The 27,945-nt window shown below is 41.4% G+C and overlaps 1 protein-coding gene across 4 annotated transcripts in view; it reads left to right on the top strand.

Moving 5' to 3' along the window:
- The window catches only part of ptprub (protein tyrosine phosphatase receptor type Ub), a 147,381-nt gene that overhangs the window by 108,827 nt on the left and 10,609 nt on the right, over positions 1-27,945 (top strand). Inside the window, exons 11-26 of one of the 4 annotated variants that reach the window (XM_056444158.1) lie at positions 852-954; positions 1,044-1,317; positions 6,046-6,082; positions 9,284-9,422; positions 10,400-10,423; positions 10,705-10,859; positions 11,228-11,415; positions 16,180-16,249; positions 16,357-16,433; positions 18,790-18,807; positions 20,376-20,412; positions 21,291-21,388; positions 23,486-23,602; positions 24,469-24,623; positions 25,613-25,748; positions 26,937-27,086. In XM_056444158.1, the coding sequence (XP_056300133.1) occupies positions 852-954; positions 1,044-1,317; positions 6,046-6,082; positions 9,284-9,422; positions 10,400-10,423; positions 10,705-10,859; positions 11,228-11,415; positions 16,180-16,249; positions 16,357-16,433; positions 18,790-18,807; positions 20,376-20,412; positions 21,291-21,388; positions 23,486-23,602; positions 24,469-24,623; positions 25,613-25,748; positions 26,937-27,086 (1,778 nt within the window). The remainder of the gene's footprint in view (positions 1-851; positions 955-1,043; positions 1,318-6,045; positions 6,083-9,283; positions 9,423-10,399; positions 10,424-10,704; positions 10,860-11,227; positions 11,416-16,179; positions 16,250-16,356; positions 16,434-18,789; positions 18,808-20,375; positions 20,413-21,290; positions 21,389-23,485; positions 23,603-24,468; positions 24,624-25,612; positions 25,749-26,936; positions 27,087-27,945) is intronic. The other 3 variants (XM_056444161.1, XM_056444160.1, XM_056444162.1) reach the window with 3 other exon arrangements.

Genomic DNA, 27,945 nt, shown 5'->3' with positions numbered 1-27,945 from the left:
CTTCTGCCCTGACCCTTTACAGAGGGGTCCGGTTTGCTTAATTATAGATTTAATGCACAATCACTGCTTACTGTATGTCAGACAGAACGTCGGCACAAAGCCAGACTGCAGATGAAGTCCAAAAGTCTTTGCAGATTATCCTCAACCACCTCCACTGGCCCACGGTGCAGAACATTCACTTACACTGAGTGTCTGCAGCGAGCAAACACTGAACACCTTTCAACAACTACTACTGTCAGCATCTTCAAGCAGTACCCACCGCAGAGTATCCAACGACACACATTTCCTCATCCGCCCAAACACTTAGAGACGTGTGCACCACCGTGGCTGAAACACAAACATCCTTCAAACAGACATTATCTGGCAGCGAGCGTCAACCCTCTTTTAGTTTCGACAAACCTCAACCGACCTTTAATGTCAACAAATGCAGATTGAGTTTCCCTTAATACCTCACCTTAATGGATGTCAACCGCTTTTAAATGAGATAATCATTGATTCCTTGTGAATAGTTTGCTCCCCTTTCTCTCACCAACTGACTACTGATATTTAAGGGACATTCAGACAGTGTACTCAATATGAGGATATGGGTGTTGGGTATATTAGCACTGAGAGAGGGATGGCTCGAAGAGGGCTGTCAGTTTTATAAGATATTGAGGGGCAGAACATGTTTATGAGGAAGCACAGGTCCAAGAAAGAAGAAAGACTTTTCTCGTCATATTACATATACTTATATACATATATGAAATTCTTCTCTGCATTTAACCCATCTTTAGCCCACTGCTTCACAGGTGGATGATGGTGGACTAAACGAAACACCGCAGAAGCCAATTGCTGAGTTTCTGTGTCCACAGCTCCGACGTTTGATTACGGAGACATGCCGGCCCCCCTGAGCGAGACAGAGACCACCATTACTGTCCTGTTGCGACCCGCCCAAGGCAGAGGGGCACCTGTCAGGTGAGAAAATCATCCCAAATGTACATATTAAATTTTTGTTCATGCGAAGCATGGCTTTCTTAAGGTGCGCATCCGCACTCTGTGTCCAGTACATACCAGGTGGTGATTGAAGAGGAGACTGTGAAGAAAGTAAAGAGAGAGTTGGGGCTTCGGGAGTGTTTCCCATTGCCCATGTCGCACGGCGAGGCGCAGGCCCGGGGCACTCCACACTACTACACAGCCGAGCTGCCACCCAGCAGCCTCCCAGAGGCCAGTCCCTTCACTGTGGGCGACAATCACACTTACAACGGCTACTGGAACAGCCCTTTGGACCCACGCAAAAGCTACCTTGTCTACTTCCAGGCTATGAGCAACTTTCGAGGGGTGAGTGACTGTTAACTCCCACCAGCTGTGCCGCCGATCTGGCAGCACTCCACGTACACTCTAGTGTTCAGAATAATGAATGAGTGTTGTTAATGAGTATCTGTATTTACTAATGCTATGGTTGTGGCTGGAGGGCAATTGTCATTGTCTGGACTCACAACCTTGAAATAGTATTTGTGCCATGAATGGGGTTGTTGGATGAAAACATATTGAGCTGGCGGTTGTAACTTGCAATTATTTACAGTTAGCAAAGCTGTGATTAGCTGGAATTACTCAGTCAACAACGCACTTCATTTTTATTTTCTCCTTCTATTCCATTCTTCTTTTGTCCTTTTGTTGTTGCCTCGTGTCCTTTGTTCAATGGCCCTTTCATGAATGCCCTTATCTATTTGTCTCTTTCTTCATGTACCAAATCAGTTGATAGTTTTGGACATTGGTAAACCTGGCTTCAAGCTTTTACCTTTTAGGGTTTGTGTCCAACTAACAGAAACTTGGTGAATGCTGGTGGTAGAGCTTATTAGTTGAGAAGCAGCGTGTTATTTTACAGCGTTTTGTTGTTTCATTCCAATTCAACACTCTTGTGCACACAACGTCTCCAGTCGTACCCAGAGGACGCCACATTACCTTTCCAAATTCCATTACAGGAATAACTGATACCTGGGTAAAGGCAATTACTTAAAGATAATTGGGCACATGTGCAGATGATCAGAGGTAGAAAGCTGTGGCTTTAATCTTCACGGACTGATCTGAGGGCTGTTGCCATAGGTAATACAGCCTTGTGTGATCATCATCTGGGAATAAACACATGCGAGCTGGGTCATGATCTGTGCAACTTTTCGAGTCCTGTCAGTGGTTATAGTCCCATGGACACCAGTAGGATCTTTTTCCAACCCAGTAGAGAAATACACAGAGGTAGTGCAGTGTGAGCACTTCACACAACTAGGCTACTAAGCATGGGATTAGATAGGGGAGGCCTGGCTTCAGCAGCGGATGGGATTAGGTTTTGTTTTGCCTGGCAGGAGGCCAGCATCCATGACCCACAATGAGCGGAAATACAGTGCCAAATCACGCAGCCAACACTGTCCCCACTCTTTCAAACACTGCTGCCTTCGCCTGAAAATACAGAAACAGTCACAGTTGAAATCTGGCCATCAGTTGTGTTGGTACTACAGTACAGCAACCACAGTGCTGGGAGGGGAGCAACTCCATTTCATTGCTACACAACATGTTTTAGTCAAAGCAAAATGACTCAATGGAAAGCATAATTGTAGATGCTGCTTAATTGTAGGGTCAGTGTATTTGTTGTGGATTTGACGTTTGCTCTGTTTTAGGCACAATACGTTGTATTTGTTTTTATTTACTTGGAATGTCAAAGCTTGGGATTTAGCCAAATTCAATCAGTTCAGCACTGCTAGCAGTACCGCTGAGACATCTAGTACATGTCACAGCGCTGCTATGACCACATGAAGTGACACATGGAAAACTGATAATTACAGAAATCCAGATATCATAAACAAGTATAACAGCAATTAAACCAGGGGTGTTTTGTAGGATTCAAGGGGAGCGGCATGCCAAGTTATGTCTGAAGCCCCCCTAAAATAGGCCTAACGACGCACCTGAATAAACTAACAGACCAAAACAATTATACAGTATGAAACTGATGCCCTTTTTTGCCTATTAATTATATTAATTCCATAACAGATTTATTCAAAAGTGTTAATGAGAAAGTCTATTAAATCCACAAAGCAGATGTTAAGGGTTGACCTGTGCAGCCTGTATTGACTGCAATGCTGCCATTTCCTTATGTGTTTTGTGCTATTTTGTGTCGTCCTTTGTGTTTTGTCTTATCCTCTGTGCGCAAGTATGTATTTCAGGTCTTTTACATTTCAAGACTCATTTTGTCACAAAAATGTAGACCAAAAAAAGATAATTTTAAATTCTAAATGAGATTTTGTACAGGATCCTGAATGCATTTAGCATATTTATTTACTGTGGGGTATTTTATAGTAGTTTTGGGATTTTATTCAGAAGATGGAAACCTAATTACCTTATGCCCGCTCTTTGTTGAAGAAGGAACGTTTACCTGCTCTTGAACTGAAAGGGTAGGTGGCATTAAAAGATGTCACACATTTATTTGGATAAAACAATTGCAGGTAAGGGTTTCTGCATCTAGATGTGGTAATACATTTGCCATAAGGTATTTGCACCCTAAACACAATATCAAAATATATATTGTCAGCCTATATATCTTACAATTTAATTATTTAGTGCATTAAATCAAAGTCTGTGTGGTCTGTTTGAAGGTGTATTTTTTTCTGGAATGTATTTGTGTGAAATAACAATGCCTCTAATCCACTACAACTGGGACAGCAGTGGGACAAGTTTGAACAGTATATAGGGCCCATAATATTTGGCATTTACCCATGCTAATTATCTGGAGAGTGACTGTCAAGCCTCTCTAATTGCTTTGATGGATTCATCTAAAGAAGTGCTTGTACTACTGTGGATACACTGTAGCTTTGCAGGTCACAGCATCGTCATTTCTAAAATCGACACTTACTTCACACGCACGAGCACACACGTTGTACAAACCTTGAGTGTGCGCCGCAGAGCATGTTGGCATTTGAGTTTTGTATTTAGAGCTGCCAGGAACCACCAGCCCCTCTGGCGTGACCGCCACAGGACAGCCAGACGTGTGATGTGTGTCCCACAATCTGCTGCCGGCCTCGCAACTCGTCTGCTGTGAGCCGGCACGCCACAATTCAAATGCTCATGTGACAGAAATGTGCGTCTCTCCATCACAACAGCCTTTCTTTTTTCTTTTTTTTATCCCAGCAAATAGAAGTAAAAATGTGTGTGCCTTGATTTGCCTAAGCTAAAAAAAGATTGAACGTAAGGTTTCCAATGCCGTCTCCGTACGAGAGGCAAGTTGAGATGAATCAGCTTTTTTTTAATGGATAATAATTTGGAGTCAGTCTCCTGAAACATTCATAGTCACATACAGTAAAAATGCAATATAAATCAATTTGTTTCATGTTATTTTTATTTAAACAATAAGGTAATCAGGTGCAATTGAAATTAATTATTAATTGAGAATTCAGTTTTTAGCCAATCTCGGTGGCAGGGCGATTACCATGAACCCAAAGGCATGACTCAGGAGACAGCGCTGCAAATAATGATCATCAGGAACAGAACAGGCGGAATTAGGAAAACACAGGATGGACCGCTGGAGGGCTTGGTCACAAAAAAAAACCCAATCTGACAGAGGAAAAGTGCAAGTGAGGGGACCCAAGGGGTGAGGGACTAACGAGAGAATGGGTTACAGGTGAGACGGGCATGAGGACCAGGTGAAGGGAATGAGACTGACGAGGTGGGAGTGACTGAACCTTGAGTGAGGGGGGTGTGGAGCTGAACTGTGACACTTGTATTTGTCCAATAGTTTGGTTTATGACCAAATGTCTAATCTAATTATGATATGTTGGCATGGTAAAATATTAGTCAGCTTGGTGTAGTTTATACCTGCATAGCATGTTAGCATCAGGTTGTACATGTCTGTGTCTTAAATTAAAAGTGTGACTGTAATTGTACTTTCTTACGATCCACCACTGATGATAACAAGAAAACAACTAAATAGAATGTTTTTTAAATTAAAAGGCAATGTGCTGATAATTACTCCATTGGCTTTTGCCATGCTGTACTGTATATAGAGTTTATTTCTGATAACTCACAGTACAGGCATATAAAGGTGGACAACAAATACCATTTAATAATGAAACAAAATAATACACTGTCTTTTTTAGTCCTGGCAGTTTGTTTGTGAAAATGAAATGACACTGTCTAACAAATAACATGTTTGTCTACAGCCTTGGTCTGTATTTTCCAAATCAAACCATCATGTTAAGAACTTGTTTAAGTGTATGTCAATGTGAAATGGATAAATAAATAAAAAATCTATTTAACTGGAGTTTGAGGAAAGTGCTCTTTGCTCATTTCCGAATGTGCAGATTTGCATAATTGCCCTATAATGCATAAATTAGCATCTGTAAATCTTAATGTGATAATACATGTCCTCCAAGTGTTGGCAGGATGGAATTGGATTTCAGTTTTGGATCTCATTAGTACTTTTTGACAAAGGTCCTTTTCATAATACTGAGATGTCATCAGTGAAATTTGAATAAAATTAATTCCTTTTCATAGTGGTGCACTGGTCTGAATCCCTCATCTTAATTATGCTCTCTTTCTTTCAACTCTCATATTTTCTCCTTCGGCAAGAACATCTGATCTCTTTCTCAAACACACGGCTCGATTTAAAACACTTTGTAATCTCATATCATCAATAGGACCCATAACTCAGATGATTTGTTATTTTTGTCTCTTTGTTTATGTTCCTGTATAGTTTATCTTTGTCTCTATCTTGAAGTAAATTATGTGTCTTTTTTTTTGAGAAGCATAGTGCAACCCACACCAGTAATATTTATATTTAGTCATGGTAAAAACAGCAAGAAGAAGAAAAGATAACACTGTGGTTCCAGATGTGGTGCTCACATGTTTACTCTGTAATGTTCATTTGATGTGTGTTGTTATCTGCTGCGGTCATATTTTGTATGTGATATATACGTCGATGTCTCAGCTCAGTATTTCCCGTCATCCTCTTTTCTTTTATCACATCTCTTTTATGCAAATTGCAAAGTCACACTGTTCCCTCTGATGTCTTTCTTTCTCTTGCAGGAATCCAGAATAAACTGCATCCGCATAGCTCGCAAAGGTAATTTAACATGAATATTTCTCCTCCCTCACACACCGTGACCTTGAATAAATTGTCCTGCATCGTTTTTGAGGGCTTTGTGACGTCGTCCACTCTCTCATTGTTGTGCGATCAGAAATGAAGACTGATTTTACCGGTATTATTTCGTTCAGTCAACACTGTATCTTTACTCGCCTCTCTCTCGAGTACAAAGGTGTGGACCTGGACACATTTTCTCTGACTGGTCTTGGCTTTTTAGCAGTGGGTCTCTGAGAAAAGGGCAACAAGCAGGGAGGGGTTTAAGGTCAGGCTTTCATCCTTTTTGTTTGGGGGCAGACGCTGGGACACACTCTATCAAAGGCAGTGTCTTTGTTCTCATCAGCAGCCGACTACACGGCTACATCTGAGGGCTTTGACATCAACACGATCCAGAAGGGTCCTCCAGATCAACTTCCAGATGGAGCTACATTGTCAGTATGGAAAAGCCCCCCCCCCCCCCCACTCATCCCACACTCTTCTATACCTCAGCTTTTGGATTCATGGGGACATGAAAAGGGCAAAGAAATTGACTAAGTCCTGATGGCAGGAGAGCCCTTCTTGTTGTATTACACTGTCAGATCATGGTGAATAAAAGTCTTGTATTTATAGTTATCATAGCAAAGCAACAGTAAGCAGAGCCGTGCAAGTAAATTGTCTTGGCGGGGTGTCTTTTTTTGGTGAAGGCCTCTTTTTGTGAGTAAAAAATGAAAGAGATGAGGCTCTCCTCGAGCATGAAGCCAAAAAGCAAGGCCAGCCATTTCAGCTCAGCGTCTCGCTCCATCTGCCCCACACAGACACCCAGTTGGGCTTTGATTAATTATGCTTTCTCACACCAATGGGCTCTCCAGTGCGCTTGCCTTTTTTCTTTGACGCTAAGCAACGGAAGGAAGAAAGAAATGCACAATGGAGCTCTAACAGTTCAAATAATGAATAGGTAAGAGATGAACAATAAAATAAAAATAGAAAAAAAATTGAGCAATGGAAAGAAAGGAATTTAATTGCCAGCATTACATCACCTACATACGTAATGATGTAACCATAAATATAGAGCCTAAAATACAAATTGGCAGGGAAATAATTCTCAGGGTGTTTTCCAATTTCAAGGTGCGACAGGTCAGAGGTTTTTTGTAGTTGCTGTTTGTGATCTCTGTGATCCCTCTACCATTAACATAGCCTCTGCATCAACGGGTCCTAAGCCGTTATTATCAAGCGGCCCATCACAAGAAAAGTGGAGGCAAATGATTCTGGCTTGGATAACAAAGCTGGAGATTACATTTCAACTTCCAGGTGACAGTTTAATTAAGGATCTTCTGGCAGACTCAACACAACAATAGACTTCCATTTCTCCTCTAAGTGCCAATTTCCACCAACGGGCAGGTGGCAGGTGCATGGATTCATGTGGAATTCCATTTCATGCTCATGTTTGGCTTAATAGAAATGTTGAGGCTAAATGTGGCAAAACCGCCTTATCCGTCCAAAATGTCAGAAAACTGAATTGATTTCACCTCCTCATCTACACTTGTAGCCAATTTAATGCACCCGTGTATTTCACTTGTACATGTAATTTGAAATGAAGTCACAGCATAAAATAAACAGCAAGTGCTGAGTTTGCCGCTGCTTTTTGAAGGGAGCACCTTGAGGGGGGGCTGACATCTATGTTATCTTCAGTCACAGGAGCTCGCAGACATGAAGGCATCTTTGGACGATAGCATGGCCCGTGTGAGAATAGAAAAACGCAGAAAAAGTAATCTTTGATTTAGTCTGGCTAAACTGTCTAAAATATGCCTGTCAGATGTGATGTCTGTACACTAAACAGCACAAAGAGAAATGTCACATTTTGGGAACAACATGTTACAAAGAGGTAGCAATCTAAAAAGCCACATCCTGAGCAGTTTTAGAAAGAACAGTTCCTTTCACATATCAAGCCAATGACTCATTATCTCCATTCCGATATGCCAAGCACTCATCATTGAATAGAAAATCCTGCCAAATAATGAAATATTGTCCTACTTTCATCTTTGGTATAGGATTCTAAAGCACCCCAGAAAGTGAAAATGAAAACAGCCGGGGGGCTGCAGATAGTCAGGCTAAAACATGGCTCTGTTTTCATTTCTCCTGCCCTAGATCTGATTCTTCCCCAGCAGGCTGCAAGATAGAGCTCTATCCTCAGGCCTGCTCCGACTTCTTCTCCCACTCTCCAGATAGGCTGTGCTTTTCCAATAGACGGAGAAGGACTCGTTCTGGGGCTGTCAAAGCCTGGAGGACAGGCTGACACACAAGAAAAACTAGATCTCTGGGCCCTAAGAACAAGACAAAGAAAGGCTGGTTGCTCAGCAAGTACAAAGCTTTATGCCAGAGAAATTAATAACACGCTCTTATGATAACAACCTTTCCAGTAGCCAGCGGACGCAGGGACTCCTTGAGATTATACTGTCGGGCTGTATGGATGACTTCTGACTGGGAACAATTGTGTATATTTCAGTATTGTATATGCACCTTAGAGGTTTAGTGTATGTATCATAGCACATAAATGTACTATTGTAATATCACAAGGTTGCAGAGCAATGGGATGCAAGTCTTTTTTTTACTTGACTAATGGATCTCGGAAAATTAGTTTCCTGTCTTACTCTGACTTGTTTGCAACTCTGAAGGAAATAGATTATTTCTCGACACCAATTTGTAGCAATCACTTTATTTTCCCATCTTTCTTCCGTTTCCTAAAACCTCTCTGACAACCGAGCGTTTGTTCTGCAGGCCAATCATTTTGCTTGTCAAAACATAAATTGCCATTATGTTTGTCTGAAGATTGCAGGTGTGTTGGCTTGGACAACACGGATAATCACGGATAATAGTCTTCATTGCTGAAGGCATCACTTCTTTATTTGTGTGTATCTTTCATCTTTACCAGCTATTTTACCAGTTTTAAAGAGATCATTGTATTTCAGCGGGTCTCATTACAATAGTCAAGATAAGCAGTGTGAATGTTTTTAGTGTGAAATGTCTCCATTTCTGAGTTTTGTGTTCATGAATAATAAGTTCTTCAAGGCTCCGCATTTACATTTGTCACACTTTTGCCTCCTACTCTTCCTGTAAATAATTTCTTCAGCACCTGCAGCCTCATTCCTTCATGTTCTGTATTTGCATTGTGCCTTTTCTAACGTGCATCACTGTTTCTGCTTCTAGCGGCCTGCAAGGATCACCGCAAGGCTCTGGAGGTTACCCAACACTCTGAGGAGATGGGTCTCATCCTCGGGGTGTGCGCTGGAGGTCTAGTGGTCCTTATCCTTCTGCTGGGTGCCGTGATCATCATCATTAAGAAAGGGTAAACGTCTGCCAATAATTGTTAAGTGCATAACATGCCTCTTTAGGCACACTCACACCACATCCCCGACATTGTTTTTTTTAATTACCTTTTATGTTTAATTTTATAACAGTTCAGTAATCAGTTGGTATACTTGCTGAACTTTCAAAAAGGTCATGTTTGTTTAGTGAAGGAGCTGGACCAACAGTCAGAGCAGCATTGTTTTCATTTCCTTACGGTGCACAGGGGGGACCAAACAGCTCTCGTCGGCAGAGCCTATCTGAGTGTGAAGCAACTAATTAAAGCCGGATACAATTCAATTAGCCACTTAATTATGCTCACCCAGCAGAGACCTGACCCTTAAATGAGATGGTAATTGGGAGGGAAAAGGTGTGCTTTTACAGATTATTAGCCAATGATCCCACAGGTCTACAGTGGATCATCTACACCTCTGGCTCTGCTTTAATGTAACAGCAGCTGTAGGCCAGTGGGGTTTAAGTCTCGAATAACCTTAATACAATTATATCCACGTTATTCTTAATAATCTGCCGTGCCAAATACTAAGTTACTCGGGGCTCCAGCAATCATTATTATATGGCTGACACAGCGTAAAGGCTAATATTGAATAATGTTGTTTATGAAAGTCATCACTACTCCCCACATAAGTCCGCGTTCTCTGCTAAGCCACCATGAAGTTTGCTCTGAGAGAATTGATTACTAAATCTGCTGTGACAGGAAGCCACGTATTCTAGTCCTTGAAGTGTAACACTGAGACATATTCGATAGAAGAAGAGGACATTTCTCTACCTTTCTGTGGTTTGGTCTGTCAGCGCCTGCTTGGTTCGTTTGCATGTGTCATCTGGCCGCCCGCACAGCCTGGCTCACGAGAGGATGGGTCTCATTTTCACTGTAATCAATACTTTCTGGCCTCAGCTTTCATCTTACATCTCTTCTTTCTCTTGATCCTTTTTGTCCTCCTTCTCCCGCACTCTTGCCAGAAGGGACTACTATTCTTACTATGCGTAAGTGACTCCACCTCTTTGCTCTCCCATCATGTTGTGATCCATCCTATACATCCTTGAGCTCTGGCTGTCAATCATAAGCTGTAGAGGGAAAAACGATAAAGAAATGTCCTTTTTCTCTCACTATTTCCTCACTTTCTCACCTTTTTTATTTTGTTCTCTCACAAACTTTACCTCCATATTATTTCATTATAAACACAACATTTCCACTTTCTCTCACTTCATTACAATCTCTCCTTTATTGCATTGCCCCCTCCCTCTTCTTCTCTATCCATGAATAGGAAACCAGTGAACATGAATAAGACACCCATTACCTACCGGCAGGAGAAGAGCCAGATGGGCTCCATGGAGCGCAGTTTCACAGACCAGAGCACTCTACAGGAGGATGAAAGAATGGCCCTTTCCTTCATGGATGCTAACACCTGCGGCACACGCAGTAAGACAACACACAGTGATCTCCTCGTCAGTTTCACAGAGAGGGACACAGACAGATGTGTCCACTCTAAAGTTGGTTTAGATATTGATCTTTTGCACATGTCATCGCAGACAGAGATGCTGTCATGTCTTCATGAGATCCATTATGAGGACATCACTCCCCTCACAAACCTCATCAAAGTGACACACGTGATACATATAGTATTCCGTGTGTGTCAGCATGCAGCACGTCGTTATGTCATGGGCCATACCAGTGTCTGTCATCCCAAACCAAACACGTCACAAAAATAATGTTTTACATCGTAATCCGTCTTGTACATGAATATTTTATCCGGAGTCGTGCTGAAATTGCAAATGTTTCCCGTTCAGGTGACGCGCGTAGTTCAGTCAACGAGGCCAGCAGCCTGCTGGGAGGCTCCCCGAGGCACCAGTGTGGACGTAAAGGCTCCCCCTACCACACGGGGCAGCTCCACCCCGCTGTTCGAGTGGCTGACCTTCTCCAGCACATCAACCAGATGAAGACTGCCGAGGGCTACGGCTTTAAACAGGAGTACGAGGTGAGAGGGCGCACTCCTATTACTCGGACACTCTGTTAACATGAAATGAATAGCAATGCAAATATGTTCTGTTTGTGTGCAGCAGTGTCTGCATTCATACTCTGATTGTATTCATACATGACCAACCTAACCATCCCTGTAGTTTCAATAATATGAGTATAGCCCATTCATTCCTAACGTGCAAATATTGTGATAACTGGAGGTAAGAAATTCCTAATCTGATGTTACAGTTGGAGGCTTTTTTTATCTTTACTTAACATTTAATGCTTTGAAATGAAAATTTTATTTTGTCTATAAGGTTATGGCAACTAGGTTCCCATGCAAGGAGAAATGTTTCCTTGCTATGAAGAGTGAATAAAGCAACTATGCCTGTTTTTCTCAAAGATTCACAAGGTCATCATCTTCATTGATACTTCATGGTATTTTATATGGATAATAATAGGTTTTTCAATGATACTTATCAACTAATATAATCCATAACCTGCAGTGTATCCATCCATTCATACAACTGTTTTATAACACCTTAAGTGGGCTTAAGGTCACAGTAGAAAGCGTTCTTTATGGGTGCAAGAATGGCAGCTGGAATGTATCATCTCTAAAACATGTCTGTCCTGAGGTCTCCTTCGAGCATTTCTATCAAGCTGTGAGCTGGGACCTTCTGTCTAAGTTTCCAAGAGCAGCGGCATAACACAGAAGGTCCGCACAGTTTGTTGAGCTCCTTCGCCTCAAGAAACCACTCACCATGTGGAATAAAGTACTTATTTTAGCCTCTTGCATCCATGATCTCATTCTTTCATTTCCCGCTTAGAGCTTGTTGCTATTAGTGGAGGTTGTAGCACTGCTGTGCTTTGTGTGTTAGCTCCCTCCTCACCATACGGTTCAGTACACTGATGTACTCCATGCCTGGTTGACCTGCACAGTCCTAACTTAGCAGAGAAAACTGACAAGTGAGAAAAGGCCTTGAAGTGAAAGCTTTGTTCTCAATGAACTTTTTTGCAACACTACCTGGTCCTCCATGGAAAAGACCCACATACAAGAAACGGTGAGATTCTGTCCTCCTTAGCTGAAATATCCTCCTGATATCTCCTGTGAAAAGTGATTTGCAGTGTAGGCACAACAGAATAACATAAAAGAACCAAGTCCAATCATGACAGCCACCCAATGCTGGCGATAACCTCCAGAGTCTGGAGTGCTGCAAGCCGATGCATTCAAACTCAGAGCTGTGAGCAGAACTTTTCAAAGGGGCAGATTGGATTCTTGCATGGATGCAGTACGTCTTCTCCTGTCACCACGTTCTGATAAACTGAAGAACAAATGGATTGGGGGTTGGAGCCTCCATTTTTTAGGTCACCATAGCTCATCCAGAAACAATTGAGACAAAGTGCTTAAAAAGTGAGTAGTTTGGGTATCTTTACTGTCTGTTGGTCCGTTGTATGAAATATATTATACAATTACTACATGTTATGGATAACCGCTAACTTAGAGAGTCCATGCTGGAATGACTCCAGGGAGAGCGCTGTGGGAGGGCCATCAATCCTCCTCTGACATCATCAATGTGCCCTCCTTACAACCGACTGAAATTAATTAGTGGGGGTAAAAGGCACTGGAACTAGTTGCTTGCCATATGAATAAATCGGCCTCGTTTGGGCCAAAAGAAGACCTCTGTCATGACTACAGGACTGATGAGGTTAACGTCTCTGGTGGTGCTCTAGATAGTGAGTCCTGTGTCCACTACTAACAGATTGTGGGGTAGCAAAGAGAGGAAAGGGGAGATTGGAGGGGTTGAGAAGATGAAGGGATACAGAAACTTGTAAAAATAGAGCTCTTGTCTCCGATGCCCTGTCAACTCCATATAAACCTCCTCCTCGAAGCAATGTTGGTATTTACCTCCCCCTGCAATATATAGGGAAACCCAAATGCTCTATAATCTTCGAAGTTAACCATTAGTCTCTGAAGACCACTGAATGTGGTGCGTTTGGCATCCCACATGTGGTTAGGAGTTGAGGTTTGATGATGCTCCATAATGATCCTGCTGATGATCAGACCCTTGGAACCTATCTGTAATGTCCAAATCAGATGATTTAATAGGGGCTTGGTCTTAGTGGCTTGGTATTTCTAAGTACCATTAATTCAGATGCACTATAATCAACAAAGTTGATGTCATGGAACTTAACATAAATGGTTCAGCATTTGCTTGCACCAGGACTGTTGTCTCTTGTTGGATCACTTGAGTTTGCTTGATAGATTATTGTTGGGTACGTTTCTTTTTTGCATCAATTCATCGGTGAGTTTCAGTCCTTAACTGACCTGTATGGATAAACATTTGTATCATGTTTTTGTTGGCATTACATTGTGTATCCCCTCTCCTGCTGGCCCAGTGGCTGCTATATCTAGCTGTATGTTTCGGTGCACATAATGAAGGGTCCAGATCTCTGAATACCCCTCCCCACTGGTATGGTTGTGACTGAGAATTGAGATCTCACCAGGGGAGAAGTCCATCCCTGTCACCCACAGCCCATGGCATTTATGAAAAGACAAAAACATTTTTTTGTCTCTGGTTCATGGTTTTCTCCTTAGGAACTCTGCTTGTAGAATCATTAAGCTGTCCCTCGAGGGCAAAACACACTCCACTCTAAAAATCAATACACACCTCTTTGCTTAGTCAGTTCCCTCTTTGCTAGCTAGAGTACACCTTTTGAAAGAGTGTCTCTCTCTCCATGAGGAGTATCATATCACACTCCCCTGGCAGGTATAGGTTTTATTTCCCTGAATTCCTATGTTGTGTAAAAACATTGACCACCAATGTACAGTGAGTTGTAAAGGGGCTCGTATGTTTAGCAGTTACTGTCACGACCGTCATATTCCCACCACAGAAACTCACAGGTCAACAGCAGCGAAGCTTTACTTGAGAGCTCAACACTGTCACAATAACACTCTGCACCCTGAGGCTGAGGTTGGCAAGGATAATGGACTCATTGATTCAAAATGTTTTGTTGCACCAGGGGCAACTGAAATACTGCACATATTTAAAAACAACAACAGCTACCTAATGCTACCTTTTGGGCAGCATGACTCAGGCTTATTTTTATTTTTATTTTTTAATTCAGTGTCCCAATTGTATTACCGGTACATCTCTGATTGGATTTTGACTGGATATGGTGGGATTATTAATCTCATCACCGTTTCTCTCATTTTACAAATGATGTGTGTAAAATAATCAACGATGACATAGCAGGTATTAAGTGAACCCAAAAGGGAAATTGTGAAGGACTGATTGTGGGGATGAAAATAATGCACATTATAAAAATCTCGTGGGATGTTGATATCACATCACGATGTAAAAATAAAATTAAAAAGTGCTTTAAAGTGTAATAATGTTAATAGTTCAGGATTGTACTGGACTGTCAATATTCCTTTCATTAATGTTCCTCATTTCATGTGATCCTCCTAACAAACATACCCCACTGATCACTGCCAATGAGGTTTTCAAATCAATAACTTTTCTTCACTTCACTTTAATAAACTGCCATGCTTTCACTGTTTTCTTGCTGTGTTTCCCTCTCCCTGCTCCCCTCTCCTCCCCGGAGGACTGAGCAAAGGAGTGGTGGGAGCAGAAAAAGAGGGCTCAGCAGTCCAGTGTCAAAAATAGAAGTGAGGGAGGAACAAGGAGAGAAGTGATGAGGATGGATAGAGATGGAGGGATTCAGGGAAAGAGTAACTGACCGTGAGAGAGAGAGTGGGAGAGAGAGAGAGAGAGAGCACGCAACGAAAGAGGAGGAACAAGTGAGAGGAGGGTGTAATCCCAGGCAGGATTTGGCTGGTTCCTGGCTCTCTGTGGGGAGAACTGTGTTGTAATCCCCTGCTCAGCGTGCATACTTGGCCAAAGTTTCACCAAATTCCCCCAGTAGCTGAAAACCACGGGGGGTAGACCGTTATGGATAGGTGTGTGTGTGTGTGTGTGTGTGTGGGTGTGTGTTTGTGTGAATCTGAAGGGGCTGTTTGTAGACTTTATACAACTCATTCTAATCATTTAGTTCAAAAAAAATATTCTTGGGTGCTGCAAACTAGCATCTGCTAGAAGAACCATGATACTTGCAGATGTGTTTACTTTGGCTTTGTATAATTTATATGTTCCTATCAAATAAGCTATGGATACGTATATAATTTAGGTGGATAGGGAATGAGGATCTGTGTGATGATAATGCAGGCCTGGATTTTTGCCGGCTTCTCATGTCTATTTATCAAATAATAACTGTTGTTGACAGATTTGATCAGCTATTGCTCGCGAGCTAGTTCACATGAGCTCCAGTATGCATGTGGTGGCTACATCTAGTTATGATTCCTGAACTATGAATGGATGATTACTGTTTGGTAAATGTGTGCGGCACATCCTCCACTGTGATAAAAGTCAATTCTGCAATTATTTTGAATGTATTTCTGTATCTCTTGATATTCTCATTGATGGTGGACACCAACAATGAGAAAAGGTAATTAGTTACTGGGACTTGTTCTTGGCACTGTTTTGATTAATTACATTTATAAACCACTAACCCTCTCCATAGGATACAATGGCTCGTGATCTCCTTCACCATGTTTGATGTGCTGATAGGCTTTTATCACACAACACCGTGAAACACAATTTTCCATATCACACATAGAAATGACATATTGAAGCTTTGATTTAAGTTTATCCAAGATATTTTTTGAATTGTTAATATACAGATGTCCCATCCCTAATATCTGCACGTCTCTTTATCTATGTAGAGCTTCTTTGATGGCTGGGACAGCACAAAGAAGAAGGACAAAACCAAGGGGAGACATGACACGTTGGGACGTAAGTCATCAGAAACAATATATTTTCCGTATAAAGTATGAACAGAAAATGTTGTGCGAACTTTGTATTTCAACAATCCTTTGCTTTTTTATTCTAATCTTTCTCAGATGACCGCCACAGAGTGAAGCTCCACCCTCTCCTGGGAGACCCCAACTCAGACTACATTAACGCCAACTACATTGATGTAAGTCTAATCCGTCTGTTCTGCCTCTGTTCAACAAGGGATACCAATAGTCAGCCTCTGCTGAGTCTCTATCTCTCACACCCTGCAAAGCCACAGTCCATCTCTCTCATTCCTGTAAACTCACCAGTCTGCTGGCCCACATTCACCTGGAAAGCTTTCATTCAATCAAACATCCTTCCTCGTGATTTTTTTTTCCAGCTGCCATGATTGTCAATCGCTGCACTGAATCCCTGACCCAGACCACCTCTGCTATTGTTTTTTATTAAAACAGAGTGGAATGAATGCATCTAATACCTTGCAGAGCAGATGACCCTTTCTGTAAGATGCCATGAAAATCCCCCCAAATTAAATAGACAGGTTTGATGTTATTCAATCTCTGGATTGGCTTGGTGGAGTTTATCCTTTTCCCGGTTCACCTTAACTCTCAGCCTAATATGCAGTGCCACGGTAACACTCACAGATCATATGAAATACATTTACAGTATATGTTGCTAATGTGTCTCAAACAGTCCCATTCATACCTGATCTCATTCATAAAAACAAGAGGAGGCTGTGTTTATTCAGAAAGCAGAAGTGTACGTGTAGATGGCAACAGTGAAGTTATTCACAAATGAAATTGACTGTGAGTTTTACAATTTTACTAATTGATATCCTCGTGAATAGAAACTTGTTTTTTGGTTCCTCTGTGAATCGTCTGATATGGTTCTCAGATTTAGTTTTTCATTTGAGTCATATGATATGATTTCTTAATTTACCTGATTTATTCGGCAAGTCTCTCATTGGGAATACTGTAAAGTATACTGTATATGCCACTCGGTGGGAAGTTTTCAGTCATGTTTGAGGCTGATAGAGCTTGAAGGGCTCTGTGAAAATCTTTTATAGAGAAATGACGAGCTGCATATGTAGACGATTGACCAAATTATATTTTAAAAATGTTTTACACTACAGGGCCTTTTTCCCTCATTTATATTCCACTGTAACGTATGACCAGTGGTGGTGAGATGCTTTTAGAGAGTTTATAACAAAGAGAGGGCATTCAAAACCTGGCCTGCTGTTAGGATTGTAGTTATTGCGAGGGTCTCCATTAGCGTTAAGGGCACAAAGGAGCAGGCATTAGAGGGAAAACACCACTCAGCAGCCACTACAGTGTCAGCGTCAGTCCCTGACACGGCTGACCCAGCAAGCTGGATGGTACCTATTAACCATAGCAAAGAATATTCTGGACAGCCTGTGATTATTTCACCAGAGGTTAAATGGAAAAGTTTTTCTTCCCTCTGAAATATTATTGCACTTTTAAAACTGAGGTGGAAAAGTGCAACTTCTCTGTCTCATCTTTCTCTGTCACTTCATGCCAGAGACTTTTCTCTGCTGTGGTGTTTGTTTGCCGAAGAGGAGCAGAACGTTGCATATGTTTGAAAGCTGCCCGTGCTTTTTGCAAATGTAGAGCAGTCCGGTGCGTCGTGGCTGTGATTTACATATCGGGTGCTTCTAAAGAGAAACACGGTCTTGCTGTATTAGAATGGCCAACATCCAAAACTCTCTCTCACACACACACCACACGCACATACACACGCACACACACACACACACACACACAGATCGCCATACTAAGTTTTGTCTAAATGTTCCTAGCATCCTTTTTTGTCCCACGTCGAAGGCCAATGTTCTCATGGGCCCCAACATGGATGCATTGTTTGGTACAGTTACAACAGCTCAAGTATTTAGAATTCTTTATTTAGTTATTTCCCCCCCGATCTTGTCTCACTGGTTTGCCAGTGGGCATGGTTGATTCGGTTCAGGAAAAAGTGGCATTTAACATAATTATTTCAGAGCAGCACTCAGAATTTAGCAGCATTCATATCCAAATGTGATGGTTGTTTGTTAATGTTTTCAGACTGTTTACAATAAAATCTAATCACAGTCCTAATTAAGCTTGAATAAATAATACATTTTCCTATAACTTCAATTGTTTTTATATTAAGGGGCTCTCCTCTAATTTCGCAAATCCAATACTTGATTCTACTTTCTTGAAATTGAAAATCCGTAGTTAAAAAACGTAGAGTAATTTTCATTTGAAAAGAAGCAAACCATATATTAAGAGTAAATGAACAAGGCCACAAAGTCATACACAACGTCATACAAAAATTAGAACTTTAACTAATGATGCCCATTCCTGCTGAAATACAGATGCACATGGACACACAAACACACACAAACATACACACACACACACACACAACTCTTCCCATCTGCCTTTAACCATAACTCCTACTTACTAAAAGTTTCTTTCATTAACTAGCCTCTATGTCTTCTTTTTCTACTCCCCTTCCCACTTCCTCGACCTTGGACCCTGTAGATTCGGATTAACAGGGAAGTAAGTACTTCACTGCTTGTTCTTCTGCCTTCCATCGCTCTATTTTCACTCTTTCCCCCCTCTTCTATCCTCTCTCCAAAAATTCTCAAAGATGTGTAAGTGTGTTTGTGCACATTTGACCCCTCACCGCCTCACATTAAGCCCTTTTAGACCTTTCATCGTAAATGAGGATAGAGTAAGTGGCCTGTGGAAGTGGAAGGGGAAGTGGCTTTTATAATTGGCCAATACTCAGCTTTGGTGATGGTCTTATTAGATGAGCGGTGGCATTGCTGAGAGTGTTTGGCCGGGGCCAGAGAAATTGTGGATATAGCAGGCCTCACAGCACTGGTCATCCATCTCCATTTCAAACATGTCCCCGTTTACATGACTGGATGAAATTCAGTTTTGCGACCCATCAGCAACGTGGACAGACTCGACATATTAAGAAGATGCCCTCTGCAAATAGATGGGAACTGTGATGAACGTGGATTGCCCCATCATGCTGATTTGATGACAGCCGGTGGACTCAGGAGTTTATTCAGATTAATCCTGACCTGCCTTCTCAATTCCACAGATGTAATGAAATTAGGGCATCAATTATCCTTCCAGCTGCTCAAAATGACAACAAACTGTGAACCACAACATCCTTGTGGTTTTCTAGGTGAGGTTCCCATAGGGTTGCGTCTTGGAGACGGTTGTCTAACCTCCACCTTGAAAGGTCAGATAGGCAGCGCTTATTTTCAGGACTCGCTTTGAACAGTTGGCTCGTCCTTAAGGAGTTCATGCTTTAAAGTACCTCAGGTGGTCTTTGTCATGTGTATTCCCCTCAAGGCTGTAAAGGTGACATCTCAATGTTCATTCACCCCATATTCACTGTATGAAAAGGTCTGTCATCTATATCAAAGAATATCACATTCTTTGATATAAAGGATCTCGAATACTTCACTGTACGCATCAGATTTTGCCTTGAACTGTTTATGTTGGTGATGATATCATGCATTTATGTGAAACCTGTTTATGGTATTCTTCCCTCTCATTTGAGTTGTGGGAAGAATTCAAGGGGGGAGTTTGCTGGTAAAAGAAATGGTCTTGTCGTTGAATTCATCATCCCAGAGATAGTACATATTGCACCTTCAATGAAAATGGATTTGTTTTTATGGCGCTGAGCTGTACGAGAGAGATTGATAAAGAAATCTGACATTTGAAATTGAAGAATGTTCACCTCTAGTTTCTTTATCATATCTTTATTAAACTTTCAAAGGGATTCAGTCATTTTTCAGTCAGCTTGCCCGACTGGTTGCCGGAATCCACTTTTCATTTCTATGTCTCAGCAGTTTGTCAGGATGCAGTATTTACCTCATGTTGCCTCAACTGCTCCAAAACTCTCTGTGGAGTCTATGAGCAAAGACATGGTGTGTAGTGAGCAATAGGTCAGACAGTGGTGGACAGTTAAACGGGAAATTAACAGTTTCAGTGGGTCAGTCGAAGGAAAGCTGAATGCAGAGAACAAGGAAGAGGGTGAGACGAAAAGAGGCACCCTCTCATACAGCTGTGCTTACTCAGCATGTCATCCCTCTCCTTTCTTTCAGGGCTACCATCGATCCAACCACTTCATCGCCACTCAGGGTGAGTATCCCAGCAAGGCTATATGTATGTGTGTGTGTGTGTGTGTGTGTTCATGCGTGAGTGTGTGTGTGTGTGTATGAAGCACGATAAGTACCTTTGGTCGCCATGTAATAAATTGAAGATGATCTAACCAATGAGCCTACTCATGAGCAGCCCCTTGCCAAAACAATCTCCACGGCAAATCCAAAAGTAATCGTGTGAGCACCTACCCGTGAAGGCTGTGCTAGTGATGTCACTAAATTAATCATGAGAAGAGGTGAATAATTAAAGACATTAATTATAACTCAATCTCTGCAAAAAGCCAAGCGTCGTTCATTGTTGAGGGAGGGAGGGGAGGTGGAGAACCTTTAGCTCACACTCAATGTAAAGATGGACGCTGTTAAAAATGTCCCTCTGCTGTTTCTAAACCCTAAGGAGTGTCCGTTTCCAGGGAGATCCCGTCACAAAGTCACCCAAGGTCTGCTCATCTGCTTATCTTGCACTAGCACCTCCTTTTCACCCTGTTAGAGAGACGGCGGGATAAAACCTGCAAGAAGGAAGGAAAAAAAACACCAGCAGTGTTTTGGACTATTTCCTTCCGAGGTGATCTTGGTTTGAAAGTTGCAGCTGAACTCTCCTCCTCTGATAACAATAGGTGACTGATGGTCCCCTGTGCCTCCATCACCAGCTACTGTTCTTGTTTTGTCACCCTTTCCCTGCTTGGATTTGCCAATACCTCTATTGACAGAACAATCCAAAGGCATCCGTACCCTGCCGTCTGAGGAAGGGGACTTATATACAATAATACGAGATCACACAACCGCAATGGAGCAAAGTGTGCTCCTTTGATGCCGTCGTTTTTATTCCCTTCACTGTTATTTCTTCCCTCTTCCCACCAGGACCCAAGCAGGAGACACTCTATGATTTCTGGAGGATGGTGTGGCAAGAAAATTGTTTCAGCATCGTCATGATAACCAAGCTGGTGGAGGTTGGCAGGGTAAGTGATGTGCACAACCACCTTCTTGCCCTCCTGTCACCCCCCAGTGCTCAGAAACATCCCACATTCACCATAGGGAACATATTGGAGTCTATATGAGAGACTTTTGTGTGTGTGTTAAGTATATATCTCACAGGAGCTTTCTGTGCATGCAAACCACAGCCTGAAAGCGGTTCATTCAGTTTGAATGCACTTCATTTATGGGACACCACAAGCAGTTGAGAGTTTTAAGGAGTAATTCAACCTTTTGAAATGCACTTATAGGCCTACATTTATTTTTGCTGAAAGTTAGATAAGAAGATCAATAGGATTTGCATGTGTGTTCGCTAACTATGAAGCTACAGCCAGCAATAGATCAACAAGGACTGGAGACCTGGCAGCACTCCTTTTAGAGTGAGTTCAGGCCGAGCCGGCTGAGCTGTTTTCCCTGTTACAAGTCTTTATGCTAAGCTAAACCAACAAGCTGCTTGTTGTAATTTCATATTTGCGGCACTAGAGTTGAGTCAAGCTTCTTATCGAACTCTCTGCACGAAAGTGAATAAGCATATTTCCCAAAATGTAAAACCATGTCTTTAACTTTCTATACCATATTGTCTTGGTGGTAAGTGTAAGACACACTTCAAACCCGGCTACACACAGCCTCTGTGCATTGAACCGACACATTGTACAGGATTAAGACATGGATTATTTATTCCTTATTTTTCTGTTGAGAGAACATCATGATATTGCGATGTTGTTGAAGAGAAATGTAAGTCACATCATCTACTTAGTCCAATAAAATGTGCTGTAAAATACATGCAAGGCATACACATGTCTCAGCCACATACCTAGGGCTGCTTTCCTTGAATATACACTGCATAATGTACACAAATTTAATGGCAGACACAGTACATGTAGATGATGAAAACTGGTCTCAGCACCCCATCCTTTTCAGTTGAGGTAAGAGAAATGCATTACTCACTAGACGGCTGAAATGAGGCCATTTTTCCGGGAGTAGCCCAACATGCAATTTGGTTCTGGGAACTCTAGTCAAAAAATGAGGACTGATCCGTGTGATTGAATCCAAGGTAAATAACACCTCCATTAAATAAAACAAAATTACCTCCTGTGTGCCTAGTCTCTGTGAAGAAGATTGCCGACCTCCTGTCCATTATGCTTCCAACGATTATATGATTATTGCGCATTTTTTCTTTACCCTCCATGATGAAATATCTGCAGAGAAATGTTTTTGCGTTTCCCCAGCATTCGAAGTGTAACCCCCTTTCAATGCTACACATATTCATTTGCTATAGTTAAATCAGCAAACCAATCACTTCATATTTATGAAATTTGAATGGTACATTGATGGTTTTTTGTTAAAAGAAGTGTTAAATGAATAGATATTTTAACTAATTTAATACTTTCATTTAACATATGTTGGAGAGGACAACAACAATAGCATAAGGAAGGGTTTAAGGGTGACACTTAGAGTCATCCAATGAACCCCAACTTAAACCTGCATCCGTTACTCATATAGTTCCATTTGTTCAACAGTTTAACCTCGTACTCGTACTTGGGTGGTTGAATTGACGGTAAAACACTCCAGCAGCATCGTTCACTAGCAGAGAATGGCCTTGCAGCACATGTCATGGACGTCATTTATTTGATATAACCTTAGAGATATAAAGGTATAAGGTATATCTTTGTCATAAAGAGTGAGAGGTTCAGAGAAATAAATCCTCAAGGAGACGGTTTTGAAAATTGGGCATTATAAGGCTGAGAAGGTTCAATTGAGGAACACCGGATCTCTCTCAAAGAACATCTTTTTTCTGTTGAGAAAAGTTTATCTGAAAGGATGGATGGATGTTTAAATTTCAAACGTGTTGACCCTTTCTTTGGTTTATTCTTAAGATCAGAGGATGTACTGTCTTTTGAAACATTACATTGAATCAGTATTTCTGCTGTTAAAATGGATATCAACCAACAGATATGTTTATGTTATATGCTTTATGATATGTGTATACCTTTTTCAATGCTTCTTTCAGTGCTTTTCTTCAGTGCTTTTCTCTGGTATGTTACCAAGAGATTTAACTCAGTTGTTTTGTGATTTTGAAACAGGTGAAATGCTGTAAGTACTGGCCTGATGACAGCGAGATGTATGGTGATATCCAAATCACTCTGCTCAAGACGGAGACACTGGCTGAATACACCGTTCGCACCTTTGCCTTGGAGAGAGTAAGTGTGTCTGAGATTGGCATTCTGTCTACCCTTGTTTGCATCGTCAGCGTTTGCTTGTAATAGTACTTGTTGTGATATTCTTAGAATGAGAAGCAGTGAAATAATAGACAGAATTAGAAACTTGGCAGGATTTACTGCTGATGCGTGTGATGGCTACATGATAAATTAAGAGGAATTAATACCAGCAGCACGGCCCCTGTCGTCTTTTCAACATAGCTGTAACAGTAAGCGTTGCCCCTGATACTCTTCTCCTGTCAATCTCCTGGGGGATCTGGCATTGGAGGGGCTCTGAGCCACGCTGGAGTGACAGTGGCACACACGCAGCATTATCATCACACTGTCACATTCGCTCTCCATGGGCACATGCTGCTGCTTATTTAAATCGGCACGAATTTAGGAGCTTGCGACAGCTTGTTTTTTCATCGCTTTTTCCCTTTCTTTTTGGGGGATTTCTGTCTTCAACAAATCTTTACTTTGCGTCGCTTTACTTTGTCATCTCTGTACAGAGGAATAAATTGCTGTGTGACTGCAGCAGCCTCCCAGTAGAGAGGAGTAAAACTCCCAGCCCTCCCTGAGCTCAGAGAGCCTCAGTAATCCCTTTTCGCGTGTCTGTCACAGTGCAGCTGCGACTAGCATGTGATGCCCACAGGCCCAACTGTCCAAGAAGACTGAGCACCCTACGTAAATAATGTCCTCAGACTGAACCGGAAAATCTGTCACATCTATCACGGATGTCTGTTAATGGGTCGGAGCCCGTCTTGGATGAAATAAAGGCCTTGAGGCGATTATAGTTATGATGCAAGCCATATATAAATGTAGGCCTTGACATGTAATTCTATTTCGTACTGCATTTTTGTTTACAGAGAGGCTACTCGACCAAGCATGAGGTGCGCCAGTTCCACTTCACATCCTGGCCTGAGCATGGGGTGCCGTATCACGCCACCGGATTGTTGGCTTTCATACGAAGAGTGAAAGCCTCAACACCTCCTGACGCGGGCCCTGTGGTGGTCCACTGCAGGTAGTGTGACGCTTAGCAGCAGCTGGAACATGTCAATCGTGTTTGAACTCTTGTTAAAAATTAAATATGATGTAGGTTAAGTAACTGCCAGTAGTTTTAGTAATAGATGGTATTCTCCTTTGGGAGGCTCAAGACTGTGATGTGCAGAGGGAGAGTCACATGATTGCCAAAGGCAGCCGTTTGATAAGGCACTCATTTATAGCCATGCTATAAACTTAAATATTAAATAATGCAAAAGCATTGGCTATTGGAAACACCCAGATTGCTAAATAATTACGGGACTTTTGTATTGTTTTTCGGATTTACTTTCACTGAATGTTGTATTGGTGGAGACCTAGCAAACCTTTTATTAACTTGAAGAAGCTACAGCATGAAACAACAACAAATAAATGTCAAATATTTCATGCAAACTGCTCATTACCTTGGAAAGTAGCAGTGAGTGCAGTGTAGCCTAGTTTTCACCACTAGTGGTAGCTTTCAGCGGCACATTCAGAGACTTTAATATAGCATTTTAATTTCCAAAAGAAAGTATAGTGGAGTAAAATCTACCTGAGCAAATAATTAAGGTGTGTGTGCTTTAAACCTACCTTCTGCTTGCAGATCGGGGACGTAAAAATAACTCACACCACTAGAAGTACGAAGATAACTCACACCACGAGAAATAAGAAGATAATAAGATAATCTCTAGAACCATCAAACAATCTGGGCTTTGCTGACTATTGTTGAAACGGGAGAATCGGGTCCAGAAATTATCTTGATCCTGGTGTACATTAGCAAGGATGTACACGAGTTTGCTAGTGCGTACATTAGCAAACTCCATCTGTGGCATGACCCTCACATCTATCTTGCAGCTGACCTTTAAATCAGGTGGTGCTAATAACTTGGACATGAATCCTGACAATTATTTTTACTTACTTGAAAGTTTAATGGTGATTTAATGCTTTAATACTGTGCACGGTCAGTCGTGAAACCTGTCCTTTGTGTGCCAGTGTGGGGGCGGGCCGCACCGGCTGCTACATCGTGCTGGATGTCATGTTGGACATGGCGGAGTGTGAAGGCGTGGTGGATATCTACAACTGTGTCAAAACCCTCTGCTCTCGACGCATCAACATGATCCAGACAGAGGTCAGGCCAACTGCACAGATCGGAATCTACTTCACATTCAGACTCAAATATCTCATATATATAGCACATAATCAGGAGGTTGCGTCACTGGTAATATACATAGTACATATGGTAATACACTACCGTTCAAAAGTTTGGGGTCATTCAGACAATTTTGTGTCTTCCATGAAAACTCACTTTTATTTATCAAATGAATTGAAAATTGAATAGAAAATATAGTCAAGACATTGACAAGGTTAGAAATAATGATTAATATTTGAAGTATTAATTTTGTTCTTCAAACTTCAAGCTCAAAGGAAGGCCAGTTGTATAGCTTATATCACCAGCATAACTGTTTTCAGCTGTGCTAACATAATTGCACAAGGGTTTTCTAATCAGATATTAGTCTTCTAAGGCGATTAGCAAACACAATGTACCATTAGAACACTGGAGTGATAATTGATGGAAATGGGCCTCTATACACCTATGGAGATATTTCATGAGAAACCAGACGTTTCCACCTAGAATAGTCATTTACCACATTAACAATGTATAGTGGGTATTTTTGATTAATGTTATCTTTATTGAAAAAAACAGTGCTTTTCTTTGAAAAATAAAGAAATTTCTAAGTGACCCCAAACTTTTGAACCGTAGTGTATATATCCACTGCAAAACTCTGGGAGAGTTAGATTTTTGTATGTATTTATTCCCAGTTTACCCCCTGTTGATTGGAAATTCAAAGAGCGAGGGGTGGGGGGTGTATTACCCTCTGTGACTCATGTAAAGGTCATTGCAATAGTTTTGGAGGAAAGAATTACATTGTCTCTCAATGTGTTGTGTCGACACGGGCTGTTTTTTAGATGTGCAGACAATATGCAATTGTACCCCTTATTATGTAAATTCAACATTGAGATTTCGGTTTATTACATTTGTAGTTATTTGCAGGGCTGCTCTAATTAAATGCAGCACGCATGTGTTTGTTGACTTAGATATATTAATGTATACACCACCAACATTACAGCACATGTTTAATTCAGAACAAAGTGACAGGTCACTCTTCTTATTGTTTGATTATTTATTCATATCTACTTTTGATGTTAATCTCTTTCTGTCTTAACACGCCTCGTTTGTCTGTTTCACTGTTTGTAACAACATGTGCATATGTTGCCCATACTCAGCGCTTCATTATGTTGCCTGTTGTCTTTTCAGGAGCAGTATATCTTCATCCATGACGCCATTTTGGAGGCCTGTCTGTGCGGAGAGACCGCCATCTTGGTGAACGAGTTTGCGGTAACTTACAAAGAGATGCTGCGAGTGGATTCCCAGAGTAACTCCTCTCAGCTGCGGGAGGAGTTTCAGGTCAGTCGTTAGCTGGACGGCGTCATCGTCAATGTGATCAACCTTCTAAGCACATATTTATTTTGGTAAAATATGCAGGCAAAATATGTATTCAGAATTACACAGTCAACACAATGAATTTGCTTTTAAGATGCAATTTATAAACAATTATGAATGAAATGATTGATTTTACATTAATGTAACTAGTTTTGGTCCTGCTACTGTTTGTTTTAGTAACAATAATATAATATTGTCGAACTGCTCCTAATATTACTACAGTATTAATAATGGTAGCGCCAATAAGGAATTTCATTACATTTAGCATGGACCAACACTTATTGACTACTGTACTCTTACTACTACTACCACCAACAATGACAAAACAAAAGTAACTAGAATGGGCACTCGGTAGAGCGCATACCTTCGCATATCACAAGATTGGGCATTGAATTATGAACATTTTGGCATTAGTTGCATGCCAATTGGACAAAAATGTATCGTGCTATGGTAAAAAAAGAGTGACCTTTCCATGACCTTGACCTTGACCTTTGACCCAATTGATCCCAAAATCTAATCAAATGGTCCCCGGATAATAACCAATCATCCCACCAAATTTCATGCGATTCAAGAACATTTTGACCTGTTCATGACCTTTGACCTTGACCTTTGACCCGATCGATCCCAAAATCTAATCAACTGGTCTCCGGATAATAAACAATCATCCCACCAAATTTCATGCGATTCGGTTCAATACTTTTTGAGTTCTGCGAAAGATTTTGACCTGTTCATGACCTTTGACCTTTGACCCGATCGATCCCAAAATCTCATCAACTGGTCCCCGGATAATAAACAATCATCCCACCAAATTTCATGCGATTCG

Source organism: Pseudoliparis swirei, chromosome 22 (assembly GCF_029220125.1).
Source record: "Pseudoliparis swirei isolate HS2019 ecotype Mariana Trench chromosome 22, NWPU_hadal_v1, whole genome shotgun sequence".
In the NCBI taxonomy this organism is placed as follows: Eukaryota; Metazoa; Chordata; class Actinopteri; order Perciformes; family Liparidae; genus Pseudoliparis; species Pseudoliparis swirei.
Note: the sequence above shows the minus strand (reverse complement) of the source record. Positions and strands in the feature narration are given on the sequence as shown.